We start from the raw sequence: 13745 nt of genomic DNA on the forward strand, positions 1-13745 counted from the left end.
GCCAGGCTGTTTCCTCAGCCAGTTGTTGAGACAAAGAACACTAGAGAAAAACAATTTGTAAATGTGTATAAAGGCTTTATTTTCAAATTATTCAACCTGCCTGTCTTCTAGGCATTTTATTTTCATGCCATTATTTCATTTAAACTTCACAACAGCCCTATGAAATGAGCACTCTTCCTTTTCCCTGTTTATAGAAGGTACAAACCTAGGTTTACTGACTTATCTAAAGTCACACACTAGTAAGTGTCAGAACTCAGATGTAAACTTAGGTCTGCTGGATTCCAGAGCATGTTCTTAAGTCCCTGTCCTATGTGCTGTGTGGTAAAGAACTATGAAGACCCTGTTTCTGTTCTCAATGTCATTTCAGTCTAGCAGACATGATGATGCCTGAGAGCTACTGTGGGGAAGGTAAGTGAGATGCATTGGCTGCTATGGCAGAGGTAAATGCAATTGCAGTAGGTAGAGGGAAGGAAGTGATTGATTCTGATCACAGGAGGTACAGTAAAGTTTCACAAAAAAGGTAGTACCTTAGCAGAGGCTAGGCATGGTGGCTCATGCTTATAATCCCAGCACTCTGGGATGCCAGAGTGGGAGGAGCACTTGAGGCCAGGTATATGAGACCCTGTCTCTACTTTAAAAAAAAAAAAAGAAAAAGAAAAGAAAAAGAAAATTAGCTAGGCCTGGTTGGTGGCTCACGACTGTAATCCCAGCCACTCAGGAGGCTGAGGTGGGAGGTCACTGGAGCCCAGGAATTCAAGGCTGCAGTGAGCTATGATCTCGCCACTGAACTCCAGCCTGAGTGACAGAGCGAGACCCTGTCTCTAAACAAAAATATAATACCTTAGCATAGTTCAGAAGATGAAGAGGAGTTCCCCTCTTCATTACAAGAATACAGGAGTAAAAGTACAAGAGTAAAAGGACATTACTCTAGTGAGAAGGAACTGGAATGTGCAAAGGCACTAGTTGGCTTGCCAAAACATATATAGAAAAAAGATTTTTTGAAGGTAGTATAATCCAGAGCTTCAGCCTGCTGTGTCTCACCCAGCCTTTAGAGATGGCCTGTTAAATAGGGTTGTCTCAACTTTGCGTTGTCAGTAGATGACCATTTCCCAAGAGCTGACAGCTGTGCTGTAGGACAAACAGACCATAATGGCATGGCTGGCATTCTTGAGTAACTTTAGTGAGAGGTTTTAGGGGGTGTGTTGAGGGGGTGGGGTCAGGGTCAGACATAGCTTTTTTGAACTCATCCCAGCTCCGAAGATGCTAACTGCTTGGTTAAGTAGGGGCATCTAGAGCAAGTGGATGGTCCTTTTCATCATCGACAGAAGTTTGGGGCCTCTGTTTTGTAGGTGGTATAGCCTCACCTGAAACATAAGAATCAGGGCTGGAGGAGGGCCGGGAAATGGGGAGGAACTGGAGGAATGTTAATTTTGTTAATGAGGTAGGATGGAAGGGGATATTGGCTGGATCCTGAAGCCATTTGGAGACTTTGAAGCCTCTGGTTCCTGTGACATACAGGGACTCGCGCAATGCTACTGAGCCTTAAAGTTCCCTCAGTTCAAAAATACCTCCCCCACATTGCCTACAAAGTTTCTCTCAGCCACTCTGGCTTGTCAGATTTAAATGAGGTACCACATATAGAGCCTGGTCTTTAATAAGTGCTCAGGAAATGTTAGCTATTATCAGCATCATCTTTGTTGTTCTGCTTCATGGTCTACAAATGAGAGACTGGTTGGTTCTCTAAGTTGTTCATACCTCAGTGTGATTAGGTTGAATGTTTGGAAACTTTCGCTTTTCCAAGGCTCTGGGGATTTTGAGGCAACTGCGTTGTAAAGTCTTAGAAAGACCGAATTTTGTAGGTAGACCGACCCTAATTAAAATACAGGCTTTATGCTAGTTTTATGACCCAAAGTGTGCTGGGAAACCTCACTCTGTTCATCTTAAAATAGGGATAATGACACTGACCTTGGAATGAAGATTAATGAAATAATTAAAATAGTGTATCAAAAGCACATAGCCAGTCCTGGCACATACTAGTGACTTAATCTCAGTTCCCTTCCTTTTGTCTGGGTGCCCTGAGGGGCAGTTTGGGTTCACACAGGGAAAGGCACAGGCCTGGGAAAGGACTTCTTTCTTGCCAAACCCAAGCGTTCTCTGCCTCTCCCCGCCTCTCCCCACTTAGGCAGAGCTGGGCATGATCACCTAGACTAGTACTCCCACACACAGGTGTCACACTTACACAGCAGCAGCAGCTTGTGTTTACTTCTCATGGCCTGAGAATCATTGGCTGGTTCTTCTGTCTTCCACACTAGACTGTAGGTTCCTTGTGGCCTAGGCAGTGGTTTTCTGTCCGATTCTCTGGTACCTGACTAAGCGTGTGCTGTGCTACGTACTCAGTAGATGTCCCTACAGATGTGTGTGGGCAGAGACAGTTTTGGTGATGTATAGCCACTTACCTTTGAAACCTTTCAGAAAAAAAGAACAGATTGTGAGGGTAGATAAGAGAGGAAAACACTTAGAAAAAGCTTAGCCCCCACTCTGTTAAGGGTGGTGAAGTCAGCATGATCTCAGCAGAATGGTCCTTTTTTTGCTGAGAATAGTGCACTCTGAACTCTTCTTGGTTCCTCAAGTGTTAAGTCCAAGTGTGTATTTCGCCCTCATTTGCAGGTCCTTCATCTGTTCCAGAAAGTTGTCTCAGCTCTGCCTCCCACTTCACTTTTCTGTGCCACTCTTCAGCTGTGAATGTCTGCATGGGTACCACTGATTGGTGATGAGCAGGCTGTATATCGCCTCTAAGCTGGTGGTTCCCTGTGAGCAGTGTTCTTCTCCACTGCTGTGTCACATGCAGCAGAGCACAAACCTGACAGCCACATCGTGTGGTCATTGATGTATGCAAAGGAGCAGCAGGAGGTTCTCCACCTGGGTCTGGGAAACTCCCCCAACAAGGGTTTTGGATGTGTGTCAAGAGTGAAACTGTATGGGAAATTGTGTGTATATGTTCATAAATATATTCCTCTTGTGAGAGAGTCCATAGTTTACATTAGTTTCTGAAATATTTTCATGATCCTTAAAATTTTTTTTTTTTTAAAAAAAACCACTCATTTAGAAATTTTCCACATATGTGTAAATTACAGTTTGTGTTGTTGTTAGCTAGGAGACATTTTTATGCTCCCTTGATTTCCAGGTGTGAGCTACAGGTTGGGTAGCCAGAGAGCTCTGGATCACAGTCTGCCCTGAGCATTGCTTACATTTAGCCCTCAGAGTTTTCACTGAATCCTTCCGAGCTTCATTTTATTTTTCATCTGTTAATTTAGGTTTATAATGCCCTTTTGTCTACAGGGATGTTGCATAGTAAAGAGATCACAGGTGTGCAGGTGTTTTATCAACTGTCAAGTGCTGTACAATTATGGGATGCAAGTATTCCTATTAAAAATGTGTCATGTCTCGGCCGGCCATGGTGGCTCATGCCTGTAATCCCAACACTTTGGGAGGCCGAGGCGAGCAGATCACAAGATCAGGAGATCGAGACCATCCTGGCTAACACGGTGAAAGGCCGTCTCTACTACAAATAAAAAAAATTAGCCAGGCGTGGTGGCGGGCGCCTGTAGTCCCAGCTACTCAGGAGGCTGAGGCAGGAGAATGGCGTGAACCTGGGAGGTGGAGCTTGCAGTGAGCCGAGATCACGCCACTGCACTCCAGCCTGGGTGACAGAGCGAGACTCTGTCTCAAAAAAAAAAAGTGTCACGTCTCATGTCACACAGTGTCGAGGACATGTTAGGCAGTCAATAAATAAGTGATTAAAATGAACATGGGAAGGGTTTATTGAAGTGAAAGGGCTAGAGGTTTTAAGACACTGGTGTCTGTGTACCTTGCAGATTCTGTGGAGGACCTAGTATTCAGGCCTAGAACACAGCTTAGGGCTATTAGAGGAACTGATTTTCAAGGAATGTTAAAAGTAGAAATGACCTTCGAGACCTTAAGTGTATTTGTTTTATTTTATGGAAGAAACTGAGACTTAGAGAGACAGAGGCTATCCCATTTATTTCAGAAGGGCTTGAGACTCTTCCTCATCACTTTTAATGGTGGCCAAAAAAAGACCCTCTTTGCCTTCATATTATCAACATGTTGTCTTACCTTTTTAAAACAGCACAGAATTCACCACATGGTCTTAATTATCTTATTGGGGCTACTCACAGGCCTGCAATTCTGGAGTATACTGATGCTATTACTAGACACTGGCACAGTGCACTGTAAAAACTTGGAATTTCTGAAGCCCTTCCTTCTTGGAGTGTTCTCTTAGACATCACATCAGACCACTAGGTAGAAAGCATTGCCACCATTCTCAACTGTACTGAGACTCAGAGAGGTTACTGTGACTTGGACAAGTCAGTGTCAGTGAACTCAGTGTCCAAAGCAGAATGAAAATCCAAGTGTTCTAATTTTCTATTCTCATAACCACTAGATTCTAAATGTTCTCATCAGACCCCCTCCCTGCCGCCAGTAGGTGACAAAACAGTAACCTAGAAATTTTTTTCTTAGTGTTTATATATATATATATATTTAAAAATTTGTTTATGATTTGATCTTTCCATCTAAAGAATTTGCAATGGAGTATTTAACCATTGCTTTATAATGAATGTTACTTAATTAAATATTACTTCAAGAATTGGCTTCTTTTTTGGTAATTGCATTACTTTTTTGAGGAGAAGTTTTGTTTTGCTTTTTAACCTGGTTGTGTGCATTTGGAAACCACCCTAACACAAGGTATCCAAAAGCAGAAAATACTGGCACTTTTCCCGCTTTCCGTTCTTCCTCTTGTATGGATGCCAGAATCCTTTGGGAAATCATCATTTACAAAAGTCAGGAGCAAAAGGAGGGGCATTCTTTAGTGTACAGTCACTGCTAATTGGAAACTAAACATCTGTAACCATGTCAGAGTTATTTGTATTTGAAAAGAAACATTTATATACAAGAGCCCTTTTGGTAACATAAAACACACTGTAACACAAAGTGTGTGTGTTGGAGAGGTGGGGGACAGACAGAAGGGGAAGCTTCCAACAAATGACTGCCTTACTAAGTGAAGTCATTTGCTAATTAAATCTCAAAACATTTTCAGAGTTGTTTTTTGTTTTTTTGTTTTTTGGTCAAATGAAGTTTCTCCCTGACCCCCACCGTCACCATTTCCTATAGGCCAAAGCAAACATTTTTCTGCATTTGCCAATTACAGATTAAACATTTAATCACTTAAAAAGAATAAGTGAGAAAATGGATGAGTTGTGGGAACTGTCCAGCTACCTACTGTAACCATAGCTCTCTGTTTTCCCACAGATAATGTGAAGTGACCTCTTCTGCACCCTGAAACTATGTGCTGCTGGACCTACCCAACAGACCTAACTGTCTTGGGGGGAAAATGACACTTTTTTTTTTTAAATACCCCATACTTCTTTCTCCTCTTCCCCTGCCTCCCCCAACACCATGATGAAATTCTGCTCAGCCTATTCTATTTGTACAGAAATTGTATCTGTATTTCTGTTGGCATATTAGAATAAACATTGGTGATAATCTCTAGGGTGTTAGAAACATTGCTATTGTAGGGCCCTATCCCTCTACTTACTGAGCCAACATGGCCATGTAGCCCTAATGGCCCAATTCTTACCAAGTAATTCCTTCGTGAACACAGGTTAGTTTTGAAAAAAGTCAAGAGGCCATCTCTTTTCCCCTGCAGAGTCTACCATCTTCTGACCTTCCCTATTCTTGTAATCTAAGATATTTCTGTAAGTTGAGTTACTTTTTTAATTGGATGAAAAATCGTGAAGTCTTGAGCGTTCTAGTCAAGAACTTAGTTAAGCTGGTACTTAGCATATTGGACTTTCCTCTCAATCAATCAATCTCCTATCTGTGAAGGCTTTAAAGTGCACAGTTTAAACAAAATGGTTATAGCCTTTCAGTTTCTGAGTGTTTATGAAGTTGAGAGGCCTTTAGATGACCTGCCTTTACAATGACCTTTCTAGAATCTCAAAATAACTCTTGTCCAGGACTTTCACTATTTAAGAACTGGCTTTTATTCCAGCTCTTTGGGTATGAGTCAGCCCAGAGGCAAGGATTTGGTGATTTGAAGGTCCATCTCTTGTTCTCTTAACAGTAAGTTCAGACCATGTACTATGCTATTCGTGGAACTCCCCAGTATGGCCTGACCCACTTCTCAGCCTTAACTTTTACTGTTATTCATACACCTCTGCGTTATTCAAACACATCTACCTATACCTTGAGTATTTTTAGCCTTGCTTTATACCACTTTGCCCCTGGTTGAAATGACTTCAGATCTTTCTTGGCCTACTTGAATCATGCTTGCTTTCCCAAGTTCCATCCTTCTTCTGATTTTCTATAGTCATAATGTCAAGGTCACTTGCGTCTCACTTTTCCTATACTGTCTCGTACTTTTGGTCATTTTTTCAAATGTACTTTTCCTCTGGCCGAAGTATGGGCTCCTCAAAGACAATGGTGACTGTCTTATTTTTTTATGGCACTTATCATGGTGCTTTTGCTTATCATAAATACCCAATAAATAGTTAACAAGTAAGTTGTTTTTTGCTACTACCTGTTTATTGTCTTATTCCCAAGCCTGTCTACATTTAATCTCCATGATAAAGAATTATAGATGCTAACGATGTTTTTAACCAAAACAAAGTCACCTGTAGAACTAATGCAGATACAAAACATCATTTGGGATAAGGAGCAGCTCCTGTCCCCCACTAACCCCTGGATGTTCCAGGCCATGCTAGATAGAATGTAAGTATACACAAAGACACAGATGTGGAGATGACTGTTGAATGGTCTTGTGTTTTTATTTCTCCCCAGGTGTGGTCACTCACCTGTCTACCACTCCCGTGAAATGGCAGCTCGTGCCTTGGTCCCATTTGTTATGATAGATCACATTCCTAATACCATTCGAACTCTGTTGGCCACACTCCCCAGCTGCACTGACCAGTGTTTCCGGCAAAACCACATTCATGGGACACTTCTCCAGGTAAGTAAAGTTGCTTTGTGTGACTTCTTTCGAACACCATAAGATGAACTTTGGTTTCTTATGTACTGTTAGCTGGTGAAGATTTGATTCACAGCCTCTTAACTTTATCTGTAGAACTTTTTTTTCTACTTCCGAAAGATCAGGTATCTCCTAGTTATACTTTTTTCATCCCAAATATCACTACAGTGTTACATTGTGATTCTCTCAGATTATCTTTTGCAATACATCCTGTGTTTTCTACAGTATACTTTCTCCCACTTGGCCTCACTTCTCTGAACCAGATAAAACTTTGTCTTTGCCATCAAGTATGCCTGCAAAACATTCTGGGCTACTACCTATTCCGAGTGAAACTGAAAGCATTCCTTGAGAGAGGTTAGCCTGAGAGGCACAGGAAGAGTTATACACATCAGGGAGAGTTTGCCCTGTGGCACAGCACCTTAGTACATGGAAGTATTGAACCTTTCCTGTTTTCTCTGTGCTACCAAAAAAACGTACTACTTTGAATAAATGTACAAGTTTGTTGTTTTTAACCTAACATTTCTTCTAGAAAAGAATAACATACAAAAAATAAATGAGAAAGAGACTTTTTACTGAAACTGCCCTATTTCAACCCTAACTTGAGGGGGTAGTATTGGTGAGGTCTTCTGTTCAAATGGCTGCTATAGTGCTCATACAGGCATGGGGTTTGGGGTGGAAAATAAATGTCAGGTCGTGTTCCTGGTCTATGAACAGAGTTGAGAGATGGCCTTGAGATCTCAATACATGTTATAAGCCTGAGATTGACACTGCTGACATGGCAGGCAGTGTGTGGAGTGATTAAAAAGGTGAAACTGGAGCCAGACTGCCTGGGTGTGAATCTCAGATCTACCCCTCATTACTTATACATCCATGTCTTCATTTTTGAAATAAGGATAATAGTAGCATATACCTTATAGGGACTTTGTGAACACTAAGGGAATTAATACATACAACATGCTTAGAATAGTGCCTAGTACACCACAAGATCTATAGATAGTCATTATTGTTATTATTATCATTAATTTTAATAAACCTATACTATAATGAAAACTAATTATTTCATAACTAATTCCCCCTAGGTAATAAGAATGCAAGATAGAACTATCTTTTTCTTTTTCTTTTTCTTTTTTTTTTTTTTTTTTTTTTTTTTGAGACAGAGTCTTACTCTGTTGCCCAGGCAGGAATGCAGTGGTGCAGTCTCGGCTCACTGCAAACTCTGCCTCCTAGGTTCAAGCCATTCTCGTGCCTCAGCCTCCTGAGAAGCTGGGATTACAAGCAGCCTGCACCCTCCCCACCCCCGTGTCCCCACAGTCGCTAATTTTTGTATTTTTAGTAGAGATGGGGTTTCACCATGTTGGCCAAGCTGGTCTCGAACTCCTGACCTCAAGTGATCCACCCACCTCGGCCTCCCAAAGTGCTGGGATTATGGACATGAGTCACTGTGCCTGGCCGTTCCTTGGTTGTTTTCTATATTCAACAAATATTTACCGAATGCCTACTACATACCACTGTGTCACAGTTGCAATTGCAACTAAGTCAGTTTTTGCCTTGAAGGAGCCAAGGACAAAAAAGGACCAGAAAATAGGCAGTCACAATGTAGTGTGCTAAGTGCTGGCTGAACACATAGCAGGGCCACCAGACTTGTCTGGGAAATCAGGGAAAATGTCCCAGAGGAAGTGACATCTAAGCAGAGACTGAAGAAGTTAGCCAAGTAAAGAAAGGGAAGGAGTCTCCCATGCAAAGAGAGCAACATAAAGTCTCCCAGTGGGTGAGAAGGTAGCCCCCGAGTGGGAACTGCTGATTTGGGTGGGACTGAAGTTCTAGGTTGGCAGTTTTCAAATTTGTCTCAGGACCTCTTTACACTCTTAAAAGGGGTTGCGGCTCCCAGAGAGTTTTGTCTATCAATATTCAATTAGAAAGTAAACTTGAGACAGGCTGGTGTGGGGGCTCATGTCTACAATCCCAGCACTTTGGGAGGCTGAGCTGGACAGATCACTTGAGGCCAGGAGTTCAAGACCAGCCTGGCCAACATGGCGAAACCCCATCTCCACTAAAAATACATAAATTAACTGTGTGTGGTGGTGCATGCCTGTAGTCCCAGCTACTCAACTTGGAAGGCTGAGGCACTAGAATTGCTCGAACCCCAGAGGCAGAGGTTGCAGCAAGCCGAGATCATGCCACTGCCCTCCAGCCTGGGCGGCAGAGTGAGACTGTCTCAAAAAAAAAAAAAAAAAGTAAACTTGAGAAAATATTAAAACACGAGGACTTACAAGCACATATTGCATTAGTCATCAAAATAATGATATCATCACACACCTTGTAGCCTCTGGCAAACTCCACTGTACACTCATGAGAGAATGAGAGTAAAAGAGGAAACTATTTTCTTGGCATCACTTGAAAATAATTTGTCTTGTGGACCTCTTGAAAAGATTGCACAGCCCCAGACTGCAGTTTGAGATCATCTAGTCTGTGTTACATACATTATGGGTCTTAGGTGGTTTCTTTAATATAAACTCTTGAGCACTCATCTCCCTTGAGTTCCCACTACATCCCTGTGATGAGGAGAGGGACAGGGGTTATTGTCTTGGTCGTAAAGATGGACCATTGTGGCCCAAAAATGATCATTTGCTCTGCCTCAAAATTTACATCTCTTGATTGTGTCAGACTCTGCTGCTTCTTCAAAAGAGCAGGGCTGGAATGATGAGGAATATGGAACAGCCTTTTCAAAATGTGGACTGTATCTGAGTTAGAAGGAAGGCCTAGCTTGTCAAGGGGTCAGCTATCAAATTTTCTTTACTGAAGATCCACTCTTGGCTGAACTTTGTCCAAGTAGTTTGGTTGGAGTTGCTTCTTGGTCTCTCTCGCCAGTTGTGCAAATGAGCCTCCCAGCCTTGTTTCCCACACGCGCTACTGGCAGGTCTGGCTGGGTTTCACCAGTCTGCCCAGCAACAAAACATGGTCTTTTGCTCTGTCTCTGGGCTGCTTTTGATAGTCTCAAGTTTACTACTTCTGCTAGATAAAATGTGAAATCCTGTGGAAAGGTTAAAACCCTAGAACTCTGGGGTTGTTGTGGCTGTTGCTCTTGTTCCTAAGTGTTGATGAGATGAAGGGCTTGCTGAATAAAAGCCAGCAAATATGGGTGTTGGGTATCATATTCATGTTTGTCAGACAGATTCCTACTTTTATCAAGGTTGGTTTACCCTGGTTGAGAAAAAGAAGTCAAAGGGATGTGGAAAGTCTTTCTGGCATGTCCATTTGAGTGTCACACCTGTGTTGTCCTAGTTCTGTCCATTCTGTGGTTCTTTATGGGGAAAGCATAAGGGGTTGAGTTGGGAAGGGCTCTTTTTCTTTTTCCTTTCTACAGCTTATAGATTCCTCTCCACATAAAGCTACCTTTGAAATCATTAAAAAGCCTGCATCTGGGAAAGAGGTGTTAGGGATTGAGAGGAATGATCATCTCCATGGGACCTCCAGAGCCAGCTAAGTAAATATAAAGTTGTTATTTTTTTCAAAAGCAGGAAATCATTTCGTAATCAGAAAACAAATTCTTTCACAGAACATTTTCTTGAATTATACATTTTGACTGCTTTGAAAATGTTTACATAAATATATCAAATCTCAGAGTATTTCTATAGTATACCTTGAAAACAAGAAATGTGCTGATCTCTGAATTTTCTGGGACTATGGAAGAAAGACTCAAATTATAGCACATGCAAAAAAGAACATGTGGGATTCATTTCTTAATCGTTTTAAAAACCAGAGGTTCATAATTGCTGTGTTGAGATGGTTATAAGTAACACACATTAGAAAAGGTGAGTTTATGCAGCAGATTCATGAGAGCCAGGGATAAATGACATTAAATCTCAATAAAGGCTAGATAAGAGCCATGGACATTACCTCATTTGGGAACATCACTAGCAGGGCTGCTCTGTCTTTTGTTGCCAAAACTCTTCATGTTGGGGACTTAACATTATTACTAGGTTACTTATCACTCTCAAGAAATCATATTGGAGTTCAGAAAATCTTATATTGAGGAGGAGCTTGGCCACCAATCATGAGGAAGGGTTTATTCTGATTCTTGGGTACTTAACTCACATTTTGGATGATTCATAGGAAAATGTATACAATTTGAAATAAGAGTTTGAATTTCAGTTTTTTCATTTCTTGTCTATTTTGGGTCTTTTGTTGTTGTTGTTATGTACAAATAAAAGGTGATCTGTTCCTCTTAATTTAGCTCTTTTCTTTTTTTTTTTTTTTTTTAAGATGGAGTCTCTCTCTGTCACCTAGGCTGGAATGCACTGGCGCCATCTCGGCTCACTGCAACCTCCGTCTCCTGGGTTTAAGCAATTCTCCTGCCTTAGCCTCCCGAGTAGCTTGAATTATAGGTGCCCGCCACCACGCTCGGCCAATTTTTGTATTTTTAGTAGAGACTGGGTTTCACCATGTTGGCCAGGCTGGTCTTGAACTCCTGACCTCAAGTGATCCCCCCCACCTTGGCCTCCCAAAGTGTTGGGATTATAGGCGTGAGCCACCGCGCCCGGCTGAGATAACATATTAAACTCTAAAGCCTGTGTTCCTATTTTCTTTAGAATGTGCTGCCTCTGATGTGAATAACAACTTTTTATGGCTAAGGAAAATAAACCAAGGATCCATCTAAAGATATACTTTATCACTCAGTTGCTCTCCTTAAATCTAATTTGGTATGTTATGATACAGTGGAAACAAAGTAAATCTATTCGTGTTATTGAGACAGAAGAAGTCAGTGAAACCCAGGGAAGCTGCGACTTGTAAAAGGTATATTGTACCCTCCCCTCTCCACTCTTCTCTCTGTCATCATTTCTCTTTGGTCTTCCATTTAATGCTACTAAATCTGTATCTGGAAATACAGATCCTCCCTTGGGACCTAGGCTATAGCCAAGTCCGTAGTTGCCCCACCTTCTATCATCCTTAAGGGTTTGACAAAACCTCTCAAACTTGGGTAACCATAGGAGTTATGGATCCTAGATCTAGGAACTGATAGGACCATGAGAAGGTGGTCGAGACTGAATTTAATTCAGCAGACCCTGTAGCTTGCTTACCGTGTTCTAGGCACTGGTGAAAACACAAGGAGTTTGCCTGTGAGGCAAACTTAAAGAGAGCTGTGGATTAGAAGCCAAGTGAGCCCTTGGGGACCAGGGATCATATGAGTAACAGGAATGAAGAGGAGACAGAAGATACAATGCCAGACAGGGCATCAGCCATAAAAGGAGACTGAAACTGAGGCCATTTCTGCTTGAGTCTGGAACACCCCAGTATACTCTACAGTGTTTGCTGTAGAGGCAGAATCTTTACGTGATGGGAACAGTAGTGTTGGGCTGGATGGGACACATGAAGACCGAAATTGGAGTAGACTTTAGCATTACCTTTATGGGAAGAAAACCAGAAAACAAAGAAAGAAGTAAAGGTAGGCTAGTTCGGCCAGCTAGTTGTATGAAAGAATCACTATGCAAGAAGCAGGGATGGAACCAACCGTCCTTCACTCTATTCTGCAGACAGGAGCAGTGGAAGCAAGTAGAAAATCAGTGATAGAGGTAACCTTAAATGTCAACTCTACTGGAGTTTCTTAAATTAAGGAAGCAAATGAAGATTTATAGAAAAGATACGTATATATATTTCTATTAATATTACTGTTACATCAAAACTTGTGATTAAATATAAAAGAATTATTTCCATCTTTTAAAAATGTAACCATATGAGTCAATATCTTAGTGCTTTAAGAATTTTAATGTCATTTATATTTCTTAAAACTACAAAATTGTGAAACAAATAAAACGGTCCAGCTGTCCAGAAATGGAATATTTCTTGATAGATTCCATTTGGCGACCTAAGATGTTGGCCATCTCCATTGTTGTTTGTTTTATGCCTCGAAAATATTATTTCAGAATGGGAAATCAAAAACAAAAGCATGAAGCTATGCTGATGTTGTAAGTTATAAATGGATTTCTGGTCTGTGTGCTTTTTTTTCTTGATTGAGTCATAATTTAAAGAAAATGCTCACTCTTGTCAGATGGCCAGATTTATTCTTTCTTTTTGAGGACTTGTGTTAGTGTGAAAGGAGAAAAATCTAAGTTGCTAGAAAGGTCCCCAGTCTAAGAAGGGTTAAGGCAGAGTTTCTCCAGTGGCGTGGCTATGGATGTGCCAAGGCATTTATTGATTCCGTCAGCTCTCAGGGAGTCTTGAGTGTGGCCTGGCAGGGCTGGAGCTCTAGGCAGTCACCTGCAGCTGGGAGCAGCATCGTCGGTTTTATCCCAGAATGCCAAAGAAAGATTACTTTCTATGTGTGCCTTGATGTGAAAAGGATTGGGAAGCATTGGGCTCTTAAAAAAACACTAAAGAAAGGACTAAACCTTGTTAAATCTTACCTTTTGGCAATATATTCCTTTCTGGATATAAGCCCAAAAAAGTCGTTTTTAATTAAAATGCTACGTTTGAAGATGAATTAATCCCTTCCTTATAAACATCCAAAAGCTTTTATTTGGTGTCTGTTACTTAGGGAGCTTTTTCTGGGTGTTGGAGACAGCTCTCAGCTGCCAGGTTCTGGAGCATTGACTGTACTGCACTGTGTGGTTGTTCCCCAAGCAATGTACTGCTGTTTTGAAGTGCTCAGAACTCAGAGTATCAGTCAGGGGCGTGTGGAACTTAGAGATTTGCCAGTTGATGT

General features: G+C 41.4%; 1 protein-coding gene across 4 annotated transcripts in view; it reads left to right on the plus strand.

Moving 5' to 3' along the window:
* THADA (THADA armadillo repeat containing) overlaps positions 1-13745 on the plus strand; it is a 359204-nt gene that overhangs the window by 185711 nt on the left and 159748 nt on the right. For all 4 annotated transcript variants that reach the window (XM_032177807.2, XM_032177809.2, XM_058428959.1 and 1 more), the window contains one exon: positions 6859-7027. In XM_032177807.2, the coding sequence (XP_032033698.1) occupies positions 6859-7027 (169 nt within the window). The remainder of the gene's footprint in view (positions 1-6858; positions 7028-13745) is intronic.

The sequence above is a fragment of the Hylobates moloch genome, unplaced genomic scaffold (assembly GCF_009828535.3).
Source record: "Hylobates moloch isolate HMO894 unplaced genomic scaffold, HMol_V3 SCAFFOLD_15, whole genome shotgun sequence".
Taxonomy (NCBI): domain Eukaryota; kingdom Metazoa; phylum Chordata; class Mammalia; order Primates; family Hylobatidae; genus Hylobates; species Hylobates moloch.